At 39.3% G+C, this 13,865-nt stretch overlaps 2 protein-coding genes across 5 annotated transcripts in view; one reads left to right on the top strand and one right to left on the bottom strand.

Annotated features, from left to right (window-relative positions):
- Positions 1 to 883: 883 nt before the first annotated feature.
- On the top strand, positions 884 to 4,257 carry rmi2 (RecQ mediated genome instability 2). The gene is made up of 2 exons (XM_062049391.1): positions 884 to 1,342; positions 3,831 to 4,257. The coding sequence occupies exons 1-2, from the start codon at positions 1,063 to 1,065 to the stop codon at positions 3,986 to 3,988; spliced, it is 438 nt and encodes a 145-aa protein (XP_061905375.1). The 5' UTR covers positions 884 to 1,062; the 3' UTR covers positions 3,989 to 4,257.
- Positions 4,258 to 9,802: 5,545 nt separating this feature from the next.
- Positions 9,803 to 13,865, bottom strand: part of zc3h7a (zinc finger CCCH-type containing 7A) — a 37,561-nt gene continuing 33,498 nt past the window's right edge. For all 4 annotated transcript variants that reach the window (XM_062049969.1, XM_062049968.1, XM_062049966.1 and 1 more), the window contains exon 23: positions 9,803 to 10,483. In XM_062049969.1, the coding sequence (XP_061905953.1) occupies positions 10,294 to 10,483 (190 nt within the window). In that variant the 3' untranslated portion in view covers positions 9,803 to 10,293. The remainder of the gene's footprint in view (positions 10,484 to 13,865) is intronic.

The raw sequence follows: 13,865 nt of genomic DNA, 5'->3' as shown, positions 1-13,865 counted from the left end.
ATTTAGTGGAAAGTTCCAGTTTGACGAAAATAGTAAAATGCCTGTGTTTTGTTTACATTTTTTAAATTTAGTCGAAGGTTTCTGTTTGACGAAAATAGTAAAATGCCTGTTTTGTGTTACAAAAAAATAATTTAGTCAAAGCTTTCAGTTAGACGAAAATATTAAAATGGCTGTGTTTTTTGTTTAATTTTTTTGTATTTAGTCGAAAGTTCCAGTTTGACGAAAATAGTAAAATGCCTGTGCTTTGTGTTTGAAATTTTTTTTAATTTAGTCGAAGGTTCCAGTTTGACGAAAATAGTAAAATGCCTGTTTTGTGTTCTAAATTGTTTTATTTAGTCAAAAGTTCCAGTTTGACGAAAATATTAAAATGCCTGTGTTTTGTTTACATTTTTTTTTTATTTAGTCGAAGGTTCAAGTTTGACAGAAATAGTAAAATGCCTGTTTTGTGTTTACATTGTAACCTATATTTATGGCTTGCCTCTTTGTGATGTTAAGTTCCTGTTATGGGCTGTTGTACGGTATATGCCTTGAGCTCTTATTTTGAAGGCGCCAAGAGCGGAAGTGGTGACACGTTGTAGTGGAGCGGAGGTTTTGAAAGAAAGGAAATACATTGGTCCTCGTGTAAAAATGGAGCCTCCGTGTTTGTTATTTTGTAGTTTTATACAGTATAGGCGACATATATAAACCCTCGGTTACTATTTTTTTTTGTATTTAGTCGAAGGTTTCAGTTTTACGAAAATATTAAAATGCATGTGTTTTGTGTTAAAAAACTTATAATTTAGTCGAAGGTTTCAGTTTGACATAAATAGTTTTGAAGAAACAGTCAAGTGGGGACAGGAAGTTGCTGACGTCCGGCGCATGCGCAAACTGATCGGGAAGTTCGCTAACCCGACAGTACACTGCGAAATGTTCACAAGCGATTTCCGGTGGTGGTTTTATTTTGAAAGCTCCTTGCCGGTAATGACGTTTCCGGAAGCCCGCCCTACAGCGGGAAAGTGTAGTGTTTACGTTCGACGAGCTCCCTCCTGTGTGTGTGGATGACGGTGACAAAGTGATTAAAAAATGGATAAAGCAGACGGTGACATAAAGCGGCCCCCACCAGTGAAGGTATTATCCGGTCAGTTAAGAACAGCGACTGAGACTTCCGGCGAGCCGAGCGGCGCCGGGTGGCTGGTGAAGCTGAGCGGGACTCGCCTCCTGCCGGTGTCCCTGGTGTGGATGCAGGGCACCGTGATGGAGGTCCAAGCGGAGCTCAACAGCGTGCTGCTCATGGACGACACGGGCACCTTCACCGTCCAAGGCGTTAATAACATCCCTAAAGGGAAGCCGTGCTTGTCGTCAGGTAAAAACTCTTTATTTCAAGTACCAATGATAGTCACACACACTACTAGGTGTGGTGAAATGACCCTCTGCATGTGACCCATCCCCTTGTTCACCCCCTGGGAGGTGAGGGGAGCAGTGAGCAGCAGCGGTGGCCGCGCTCGGGAAATGTAATTTAATGGTTACAAGTAGAGATGTCCGATAATATTGGCCTGCCGATATTATGGGCCGATAAATGCTTTGAAATGTAATATCGAAAATTATCGGTATCGTTTTTTTTTTAAATTATCGGTATCGTTTTTTTGTATGTTTTTTTAATTGAATCAACATAAAAAACACAAGATACACTTAAAATTAGTGCACCAACCCAAAAAACCTCCCTCCCCCATTTACACTCATTCACACAAAAGGGTTGTTTCTTTCTGTTATTAATATTCTGGTTCCTACATTGTATATCAATACCGTATTTTTCGGACTACAAGTCGCAGTTTTTCTTCATAGTTTGGCCGGGGGTGCGACTTATACTCAGGAACGACTTATGTGTGAAATTATTAACACATTACCGTAAAATATCAAATAATATTTAGCTCATTCACGTAAGAGACTAGACGTATAAGATTTCATGGGATTTAGCGATTAGGAGTGACAGATTGTTTGGTAAACGTATAGCATGTTCTATATGTTATAGTTATTTGAATGACTCTTACCATAATATGTTACGTTAACATACCAGGCACGTTCTCAGTTGGTTATTTATGCCTCATATAACGTACACTTATTCAGCCTGTTGTTCACTATTCTTTATTTATTTTAAATTGCCTTTCAAATGTCTATTCTTAGTCTTGGGTTTTATCAAATAAATTTCCCCCAAAAATGCGACTTGTACTACAGTGCGACTTATATGTTTTTTTCCTTTATTATGCATTTTCGGCCGGTGCGACTTATACTCCGGAGTGACTTATAGTCAGAAAAATACGGTATATATCAATACAGTCTGCAAGGGATACAGTCCGTAAGCACACATGATTGTGCGTGCTGCTGGTCCACTAATAGTACTAACCTTTAACAGTTAATTTTACTAATTTTCATTAATTACTAGTTTCTATGTAACTGTTTTTATATTGTTTTACTTTCTTTTGTATTCAAAAAAATGTTTTTAATTAATTTATCTTATTTTATTTTAAGGTCCTTTTTTAAAAAAAAGGACCTTATCTTCACCATACCTGGTTGTCCAAATTAGGCATAATAATGTGTAGGGATGTCCGATAATGGCTTTTTTGCCGATATCCGATTTCCCGATATTACCGATACCGATATATACAGTTGTGGAATTAACACATTATTATAACTAATTTGGACAAGCAGGTATGGCGAAGATAAGGTCCTTTTAAATAAAATAAAATAAAATAAATAAATTAAAAACATTTTCTTGAATAAAAAAGCAAGTAAAACAATATAAAAACAGTTACACAGAAACTAGTAATTAATGAAAATTAGTAAAATTAACTGTTAAAGGTTAGTACTATTAGTGGACCAGCAGCACGCACAATCACGTGTGCTTACGGACTGTATCCCTTGCAGACTGTATTGATATATATTGATATACAATGTAGGAACCTACCAGAATATTAATAACAGAAAGAAACAACCCTTTTGTGTGAATGAGTGTGAATGGGGGAGGTTTTTTGGGTTGGTGCACTAATTGTAAGTGTATCTTGTGTTTTTTTATGTTGATTTAATAAAAAAAAATTTAAAAATAAAATAAAATAACGATACGATAATAAAAAAAACGATACCGATAATTTCCAATATTACATTTTAAAGCATTTATCGGAGATGTCCAAAAATATCGGCATGCCGATATTATCGGACATCTCTAGTACTTACCTTTAACAGTTAATTTTACTCATTTTCATTAATTACTAGTTTCTATATTGTTTTACTTTCTTTTTTATTCAAGAAAATGTTTTTAATTTATCTTGTTTTATTTTATTAATTTTTTAAAAAAGGATATCTTCACCATACCTGGTTGTCCAAATTAGGCATAATAATGTGTTAATTCCACGACTGTATATATCGGTATCTGTAATTAAGAGTTGGACATTATTATCGGAATATCGGATTTCGGCAAAAAAGCCAATATCGGACATCCCTAGTTACAAGTGAATTATTCCTTATTTAACGTGTAGGTAAATACGTGATGGTGATGGGCAGTTAGCTTTACTCATTTTCATTAATTACTAGTTTCTATGTAAATGATTTTATATTGTTTTACTTTCTTTTTTATTCAAGAAAAAGTTTTTAATTTATTTATCTTATTTTATTTTATTAATTTTTTTAAAAAGGACCTTATCTTCACCATACCTGGTTGTCCAAATTAGGCATAATAATGTGTTAATTCCATGACTGTATATATCGGTATCTGTAATTAAGAGTTGGACAATATCGGCAAAAAAGCCATTATCGGACATCTCTAGTCACAAGTGAATTATTCCTTATTTAACGTGTAGGTAAATACGTGATGGTGATGGGCGCCGTCCAGGCGGTCTCCCCGGAGCCGGTCGTCCGCGCCGTGAAGATGGCGGATCTCTCCGAGCGGGCGGATCTCCACAGGAAGATGTGGACCCTGGAAGTGGAGGAGCTGCAGCAGGTGTTAGTGCCAGGATGATCATTGGGAACAGGTTTTTTTCCAGCCCACGAGATGAGTTTGCTTAGTATAAAAATGAGTGGAAATTTTCCGAATGAAATGAACTGCTGTTCTAAACTGGATTCCACAATAGCAAATCTTTGTATCAGCGCCTGACTTCAGAGGAGGCGGAGCTATGGGCGGAGCTATAATTTGTGATGGTATACAAAATGTGGATTGTCACCTTGTCAAATATGTTGTTGGTAATGTAACCTGCGACGTTTATACCAAAATAAATGCTTTAGACAATTTGTACATGTGTTGTACTTATGGCTGGGGACACATTTTCTGGGCGCACATAAATATGCTGCAATAATAGACTATATTGCCAAAAGTATTTGGCCACCCATCCAAATGATCAGAATCAGGTGTTCTAATCAAATGACACCAACAGGAGCATTTTAAAATTCTGACAGACTCAATTTCACCTATTTGACTTAAGATCATGATCACATCATTTATTCAGAAAGTATAAATAACGACAAATGAAGATAGAATACTATTAACCGCATCATGTAAGTGTAAAAAAACCAACATGATTTGTTCATTTTCAGTATGTGCTTGTGCTATTTTTAAACAAAAGAAAACAATCGGAAGTTGTCTTTATTTTTAGGTTATCATGCCGTGATTTTACCAGTTCGGCCCACTTGGGAAAATATGTTCCTCCGTGTGGCCCCTGAGCTAAAATGAGTTTGACACCCCTGATAAGCTGGAGTCTACACCAGGCCTGGGCAATTATTTTGACTCTGGGGGGCCAAATTTAGAGAAAAAAAATGTGTCTGGGGGCCGGTACACTAATACAAAACCTCACAATAATGTCTGATTGAAAGCTAAAAACGTTATGACAGACCGCCTTAAAAAATGGAATTTTCCTTTTTTTTTTACTGAATGAGACCCAGAATGTACGTGAAAATAAAGAATGTGGGATTTACAATATTAACTATGAAGGATAAAACACTAAATATTGACAACATATGAATGTCACACCCCCACTCCATCCACATATTTTATAATCAAGCGAAAGGCAACAAACACAGCGAAACATGAACGCGAAGGGTAAAAAACAAACCCACCTACAATCTGATACATCTGATATATCACTAAGCTTCAGAACTTTGTTGTAAAAATCTCCTTCCACGTCTGTCCCTGACACCCACATTTCAGACTCTGTGGAAACGCTCCCCACCCACACGGCTTGGTGCCTCATCTGAGCTGCTGTGACTTAGATTACCATAGTAACTAATTAGATGACCATAGTAACTAATAAGATCCATAGTAACTAATTAGATGACCATAGTAACTACCGTAATTTCCGGACTATAAGCCACTACTTTTTCCCCTCGTTCTGGTCCCTGCGGCTTATACAACGGTGCGGCTTATTTACGGCCTGTTCTTCTCCGACACAGACGAAGAGGATTTTGGTGGTTTTAGTACGCAGGAGGAAGATGATGACACAATGATTAAAGACTGACTTTTCATATACCGGTAGGCTGGTTATTTTGATAACGTACAGTACAGTGGTCGCTTTGGTGTAGAACACATTAAAGCCTTCTACAGAAAGCTAGGAGTATCCAACAATGATTTCAAATTAGAAATGGTCACAGCTGATGAGGTGTTTAAAAAATTGAGCGCGCTCCACCCTAACAAGGCCACAGGCCTTGATAATATTCCCTCCAGATTCCTCAGGGACTCTGCCTCCATCATTGCCCCGATCATCACGCACATAATAAACCTATCAATTACACAAGGCCAAGTACCAAAAGATTTTAAGATAGCAAGAGTAACTCCCCTCTTTAAAAAAGGAAGCAAATTGGAACCTGGCAACTACCGACCTGTTTCTATTCTCAGCTCCATTTCGAAAGTAATGGAGAAAATAGTTTATGAACAGGTCGATAGTTACCTTGCCACTAATAAACTCATGTACAAATTCCAATCCGGCTTCAGAACTAACCACTCCACTGACACATGCCTTCTCTATCTGACCGACCACATCAAACATGAGGTGGACGCGGGCAAATACTGCGGCATGGTCATGCTGGACCTTCAGAAGGCCTTTGACACCGTTAACCACGCTATACTGTTGGATAAGCTCAGAGCAATCGGATTTAACAAAACCTCTTGGAGCTGGATGCAGTCTTACTTGGAGGGGAGGGAGCAGGTGGTAGAGGTGAACGGCACCGTGTCCCCCCCCCCTCTCGGTGAGCTGTGGAGTCCCCCAAGGCAGTATATTGGGACCTTTACTGTTCCTAATATACATAAACGACATGTCATCGGCATGTGACTGTGAATTGTTTTTGTTTGCGGATGACTCTGCCCTGCTGGTATCCGGCAAGGACAAGTCACAGGTGGAGAAAATCCTCAGTGCTGAGCTCTGTAGAACTTGCACCTGGCTCGCTGACAACAAGCTATCCATCCACTTGGGTAAAACAGAATCCATCCTGTTTGGGTCCCACATCAAACTTAAGAGAGTCAATCACTTCACCATAAAAGTAGGTGACAGTGTCATCACCAGGAAAGATGAGGTCACCTACCTAGGTTCCATTCTAGAGGCTAACCTTTCCTGTGATAAAATGGCAACCAAGGTAATCAAAAAGGTTAACCAACGAACGAGATTTCTCTACAGAATTTCCTCTCTGGTCAACAAAAGCACCTTGAGGATTCTGGCGGGAACTCTCGTTCAACCCTTTTTCGATTACGCATGCACCTCCTGGTACCCTAGCACCTCCAAAACCCTCAAATCTAAACTCCAAACATCTCAGAACAAGCTAGTCAGGTTACTTCTAGACCTCCACCCCAGATCACACCTCACTCCTACCCACTTCTCTAAAGTGGGCTGGCTCAAGGTGGAGGACAGAGTTAAACAACTTGCACTGAGCCTAGTCTATAAAATCCGCTACACCTCCCTGATACCGAAGTACATGTCAAACTACTTCCTTAACGTAAATGACCGCCATAACCACAACACCAGGGGGTGCTCCACTAACCACGTTAAACCCAGATTCCGAACTAACAAAGGTCTTAACTCATTCTCTTTCTATGCCACATCAATGTGGAATGCGCTCCCAACAGGTATAAAAGAAAGGGCATCTCTATCCTCCTTCAAAACCGCTATAAAAGTTCACCTCCAGGCAGCTACAACCCTAAACTAACACCCTTCCCGGATTGCTAATAATCAAATGTAAACAATCAAATGCAGATTCTTTTTCTTATGCCTTCTGATCTCTCTCTCTCTCTCTCTCTCTCTCTATGTCCACTACTTGATGTCCATATCCCCACCCCCCCCACCCCACCCCCCCTCCACACTCCTGATTGTAAATAATGTAAATAATTCAATGTGATTATCTTGTGTGATGACTGTATTATGATGATAGTATATATGATAGTATATATCTGTATCATGAATCAATTTAAGTGGACCCCGACTTAAACAAGTTGAAAAACTTATTCGGGTGTTACCATTTAGTGGTCAATTGTACGGAATATGTACTTCACTGTGCAACCTACTAATAAAAGTCTCAATCAAAAAAAAAACAGGCGAGCACTTTGTATTACTTTGCACCGTTGTATTATTTGTACTCTGCACGAATGCTGTTCGCCATGTCAAAGATGTGAAAGTTTGATTGAATGATTGAAAGATTCATTGTTAATAAATGGGACGCTTTACGTTCCCAAACAGTCATCTCTGTCCCGACAATCCCCTCCGTGGTAGCAGGAACCCCTATATAGTACGCTAATTACACATCAAAACCCTGCGGCTTATAGTCGGGTGCGGCTTATATATGGAGCAATCTGTATTTTCCCCTAAATTTAGCTGGTGCGGCTTATAGTCCGGAAATTACGGTAATTAGATGGCCAAAGTAATTAATTAGATTACCATAGTAACTAGTATATCATGCAAAAGCGCAGATTCCAAACATTGAAATACTTTGTATAGTTGAAGACTTACGGTCATTAGAAAACATCACTGCACATTAGGGCTGAACGATTTATCGTTTTCAGATCGAAATTGCGATTTCAGAAGTCTCAATCTTGAGATCGTGAAGGCTTCGGTTTTAGACGAACGTTATTTAGCTCTCCTGGCTGACATGTCTGTTGTGTATATGCAGCCTGCTCGTGCTACTCTCATGCCTTGTCAAACTCACCAATCAGAAGTGGTAAACTACTTGTGAGCAGGGCATGCCGTCACGCTAACCAATCAGAGGCGGCCATTGACGAGGCTACCGCGTACACGCCCACTAACAACTTTGGTGAAGAAACAAACGTCCTGGAGGAAATGGCTGCTGCCGCCGGGTCAGAAGTGGAGGAGGATTTAGTTTTAATACAGAAGAAGAGCAGCACGTCTGTCATTTGGGACTACTTCGGTTTCGAAACTTCAGATGTGCATCAGAAACAGGTACTTTGTAAAACTTGTCGGGCCAAAGTCGCCACATCCCAAGGCAACACGACTAATTTATTCCGGCACTTGAAAAATCACCACCGGCAGTTACACGACGAATGTATGACCAAAAAGTCCGGTGAAAAGTCAACCCCGAGCGATTCAGCCCATTGTAGCAAACATACCACAATTACAGCGTCGTTTGCCAGTATAACTCCTTACATCAGAAAGATTGTTTAGTGCTAGTGGCAATGTTGTCACATGTCAGCGCTCATGTCTTAAACCATCAAAGGTTGACATGCTAGTTTTCTTGACCAAAAATCTGTGAAGAGTGATGTAGAGATGTCAGGGAAGCAAGTATTATTGTTAAAGTACTTTTTAGATTGTGTTTGTTCTGCACTTTACCCTGACTTGTGGTGTCAGTTTTTGTAAAAAAAAAAAAGATAAATGCTAGTTTTCAGGAATATTATGTTCTATTGTTAACAGAATAGATGTGCAATATTTGGGTGCTGCTAAGCGGTAAATGAATGACCCACCTATTTTAATGTCTGACATATTTTTCAGAAGGGCAGAGGTTGGGTCATTTTGTTTTTGTAATAGTATTTTCTTTATTACCATTACTTTTCAATTTCACTTTAAAATATTGTTCAGGTTTCTTCCAGGGTTGAATAAAGTACTTGAATTGCTGCTATAGATGTTGATAGGCTAGCTCTCTTGAGCCATAAAAGACTGACCTACCTACTTGAGTATAAGACTGTTTACATAAGGTCAGGATCCTTTTTTTCCTTTATTGAAGTTGTTGAATTTTGTTTTTCTTATTATATATTAAGCATTGCTTTTTGTGTTGGAATTGTTTTGTATTTTATTTAACTTAAACTTTTTTATTTATCTTAACATAATTAAGGTTTTTGTACTGGTTTTAGTTCTTTAGTTTTAATAACTGCTGTTGGTCAAGAACTTTGGAGAATGTACATGCATGTTTCTTAATAAATACATGTTTGAAGCAATTCTTACCTTTTAGTATTCATCCTTGCATTACATAGCATTTAATGTTTTCATGGTATATCATTTTTTGTCATGTTTTAAATCTGTTACTGTTACTGAAGCTTGATTTGAAAAGAAATCGTGAGTCAAAATCGAAATCGCAATTTCTATCAGAAAAATCGTGATCAGATTTTTTCCTGAAATCGTTCAGCCCTACTGCACATCATAATGGCAGCTACACTTTCCATCTTAAAGATCTAAAACAATTTTGGGGGAATGTCCGGCGGGCCAGATTGAAAAACTTAACGGGCCGCATGTGGCCCCCGGGTTTTAATTTGCCCAGGTCTGGTCTACACCCTGGACATGGACAAAAACACCCACCCACTTTAAGTCTTCAGTTGTTCGCCCAACATGGAACAACGACAAATACTTCCAGATGTAGTCGAAAACAATTACTTTATTTGGTGTGGTGCTGGTTATACTGATAACATGATAGAACTGTTAGGTAATGAATGTTGACCGATTAAAAGAAAACGTCAGAATGATTTTTTCTCGCTGCGTGATTAAGAAATTAAAAAGGGCCAAAATATGGAAATCATGAACAATACGAAAGGTGGGCTGAGTGGAATGCGTCTGGTCAGGGCGCTAGCTCCACCACCCCCCCCCCGTCTTTAGATGTTCTACTGAGCGGTGCATAGCAAAGCTTGTGTAGCTCGGCGACGCTCCGAGGCGAAACCAGACGCCGCTCAGGTACCGGGCCGACTCGGAGCCACTTTAAAAATCATGCTGTGACCAGGCTACTTCCTGGATGTTTCTCCGAGATCTTTCCCCACCCCTCCTCATCCTCCTACCCACCCAGCCCGTCAGGGGGGGGTCAACTTTGAATACTGGTTGTCTTCATGTGTGGACTCTAGTGTGTGTCATGCCATTACTTGATGTCTTTAAGGAGAAAACTGTATTTTCCAAAGTCATTGTCGTTTGGCGCTATAAGGTGGTCTTTTCTAGCTTTGGCTAATTTCATCAATAGCACTTCCCGACGCTCCATCCACTCCCTGAGCTCCTGCTCGCCGTGGGCCAGCTTGCACGAGTCGTCCTCAAAGCACGTCCCTACGGAAAACCTGCCCAGACACCACAGCAAACGGTTAATAGTCAGTAATGTTATCTTGTTCTCAGTCTGTGACATCACTGCGCTGATTTATGCCTTCCGAGCATGCCAAAATTAGTTTTAACCACCAAAAATACGACATGCAGCGTCAGGCGGTGTACTCGGCTTCAGAAAAGTACCTCGCACCTAATAGAAGTTAGGTGATTCAGTGTTTCCCATAAACTGCCAAGATACCTGTGGCGGTGGGGGCGTGGCTATGGGCGTGGTCACCATGACATCGAGTAATTTGCATAATTTACTACAATATGATTTTCTCTAAAAAGGCTTAAAAAATGTATACTTACTAATTAATAATAACAGTTTTGTTTTATCCATCCATCCATTTTACAATATAATTACAACACTTTATGTACATATTTATATACAGATTTGAACAATAAGTTATTCACTGAAATATATTTATTAATTGTGGTTCTTACAAAAAATATATCTTATAAAATAAAAAAGCTAAAATGTCTCTTAAAGCTCTGCCCCTTTAATTAGTGCATACTAAATAATTTAACTTTAGCCTACTACTACAACCATATTATTTACCAGCAACATAAAGTGAAACAGAGGCAGAGGTGTCCTGCCACAGTCAGTAACAAATAAACAGAAAACAGTAGTGGTCAAATACAAATAAGGCAACAAGAGAAGTATCCTACACTTCTCTTTTGTAAAGTAAATCTGAACAGCCTATATGGGCAGCTACATCAACTATATGATTTGCCTGAGAAGCTGGACAGGACAAATATATATATATATATATATATATATATATATATATATATATATATATATATATATATATATATATATATATATATATTTTTAAATTTGTGGCGGACGTAATTCTTTCGTGGTGGGCCGCCACAAATAAATGAATGTGTGGGAAACACTGATTGGTATAAATGCAATTTAAAAAATTATAAAATATGGTTTCTGATTTTTCTACAAATAAGGTGTGGAGGGAGAGTGCGATCAGCGCGCCTGCAGGAGCAAAGGTCACCGCCTCTGTCGATGGTGTTGAGGGCAGAGCATGTGCTGACGGCGAGACACAGCTGGCAGGTGATTAGATTTCACAGGTGGTACGTGGTAATCTAATCATCTGTTGTCTTTAACAGTGAGCAGCCGGGAGCAAAGAGAGGGAGAGAGGATACGGACGCGACTGAAAGGTCACGTTCTGCGAACCAAAAAGACTTTGATAAAAACTAGTGATGGGTTGATGAGGCGTTTCGACACATTGCAAAACTGTGTCGATACTGTGTCACTGAATACTGACATCTGCTGGACATTAAAAATCCCTACAGGCAACCTATGGACCGACTCAACTGACACTGATTTTATGACAATACATACTACATACATATACATATTATGTATACTACATACATAATACAATAATATAAACCAAGTCATTGTATTTCATTTAGGATTATTTCATATCTTCATTTAAATAAAAATATATTTTTATCTTTTTTAGATACAGTCAATAAATAATGTGAACATGTATCATAACATGGAAATCTAAGAGAACGTGTTGTGAATGAGGATAATTGTGGACTGGGAATTTATTTTAAGTTTATTTTTTTACACATTTTCATTTAAAAAAAACGAGTTTTTCCAACGTATTACATTTTAGACGATTTCTCTTCTTAGTTATTATTTCTCTCTGTAGAAAAGACCCGCTCACAGGGCACAGAGGAGGCGTCAGTGCGACACAGTTGGCGTATCGGTCACGTGACCGAAACAGCTCATGATCGGTCACGTGACTTTCTAAAAGCGGTACGCGCACCGACACAGGGTTTTGCTCTATGAGCTCGACGCATGCGCCGATGCATCGGTGTTGCCGGACCCATCACTAATAAAAACATATGTGCATTAAAACTTTGTTAAAACGGCACGCTTGGCTCCTGTGAAGTGTCTGTCAGTGGGACCGCTAGGAAGCGACTCCACATCTGACAGACATGTCACAGGAGCCAAGCGTGCCGTTTTAACAAAGTTTTAATGCACATATGTTTTTATCAAAGTCTTTTTGGTTCGCAGAACGTGACCTTTCAGTCGCGTCCGTATCCTCTCTCCCTCTCTCTGCTCCCGGCTGCTCACTGTTAAAGACAACAGATGATTAGATTACCACGTACCACCTGTGAAATCTAATCACCTGCCAGCTGTGTCTCGCAGTCAGCACATGCCCCGCCCCTATCCGACGGTGCTCCGCCCTCAACACCATCGACAGAGGCGGTGACCTTTGCTCCTGCAGGCGCGCTGATCGCACTCTCCCTCCACATAAGGGTATTTAAATATATTGTCACTACCCGACAAATCACGTATCTCTAACAGGGTTGGAATTTCATGGTGACCATTGCTCTTGTTGCCCCTCTATTTGGCCGTATGCCCCTTGAAAAATGATATGCATTGCGACCACATTGGCGTCCAGGCGCCAACCTGATTGATTTAAATTCATTTAAGTGTTTTGAGTTACAAGCGCCAGTAACAAGAGTTGCTTGTAAGTTGAGGTACTACTCTACCGGTTCATTTTGGGTCGACGTTAAAAGTGTTACTTTCTTTCCACAGCAGTACTTTGAACTCCAGTGAAAACTTCAGCTTTACTGATGCCATGTCCGCTGCGTGTTGAAATAATGTAGTTGATAACAGTAGTAGACATATGTATGTTGCGGCATTCACATATTCAAGTAAAGATGCCCTCAGAAATCCATGTCGAGTTGTAGTTTGATTAGAAGTAATGGTCCTCCATGTTAGATGCTAATGCTAATAGTATTGAGATCAGTAATTCTCAAACCACTAGTAGTACGCGGGCTCCATCTAGTGGTACGCCAAAGAATCACTTGATAACAGTACAGTGCTTGATTTTCCTATATTCAAACAGTGTTACTGTTCAAACTGTGTAATGTTACAGTATACATACAGTACAGGCCAACAGTTTGGACACACCTTCTCATTCAATGAGTTTTCTTTATTTTCATGAGTATTTACATTGTAGATTGTCACTGAAGGCATCAAAACTATGAATGAACACATGTGGAGTTATGTACTTAACAAAAAAAGGTGAAATAACTAATAAATAATTCTAGTTTCTTCAAAATAGCCACCCTTTGCTCTGATTAATGCTTTGCACACTCTTGGCATTCTCTGGATGAGCTTCAAGATGTAGTCCCCTGAAATGGTTTTCACTTCACAGGTGTGCCTCATCAGGGTTGATTAGTGGAATTTCTTGCTTATCAATGGGGTTGGGACCATCAGTTGTGTTGTGAATGAGAAGGTGTGTCCAAACTTTTGGCCTGTACTGTGTGTGTGTATATATATATATACACTCTATCTATCTATCTATCTATCTA

This window comes from Entelurus aequoreus, linkage group LG06 (genome assembly GCF_033978785.1).
Source record: "Entelurus aequoreus isolate RoL-2023_Sb linkage group LG06, RoL_Eaeq_v1.1, whole genome shotgun sequence".
Taxonomy (NCBI): domain Eukaryota; kingdom Metazoa; phylum Chordata; class Actinopteri; order Syngnathiformes; family Syngnathidae; genus Entelurus; species Entelurus aequoreus.
This window is presented reverse-complemented; position numbering and strand designations above follow the sequence as displayed.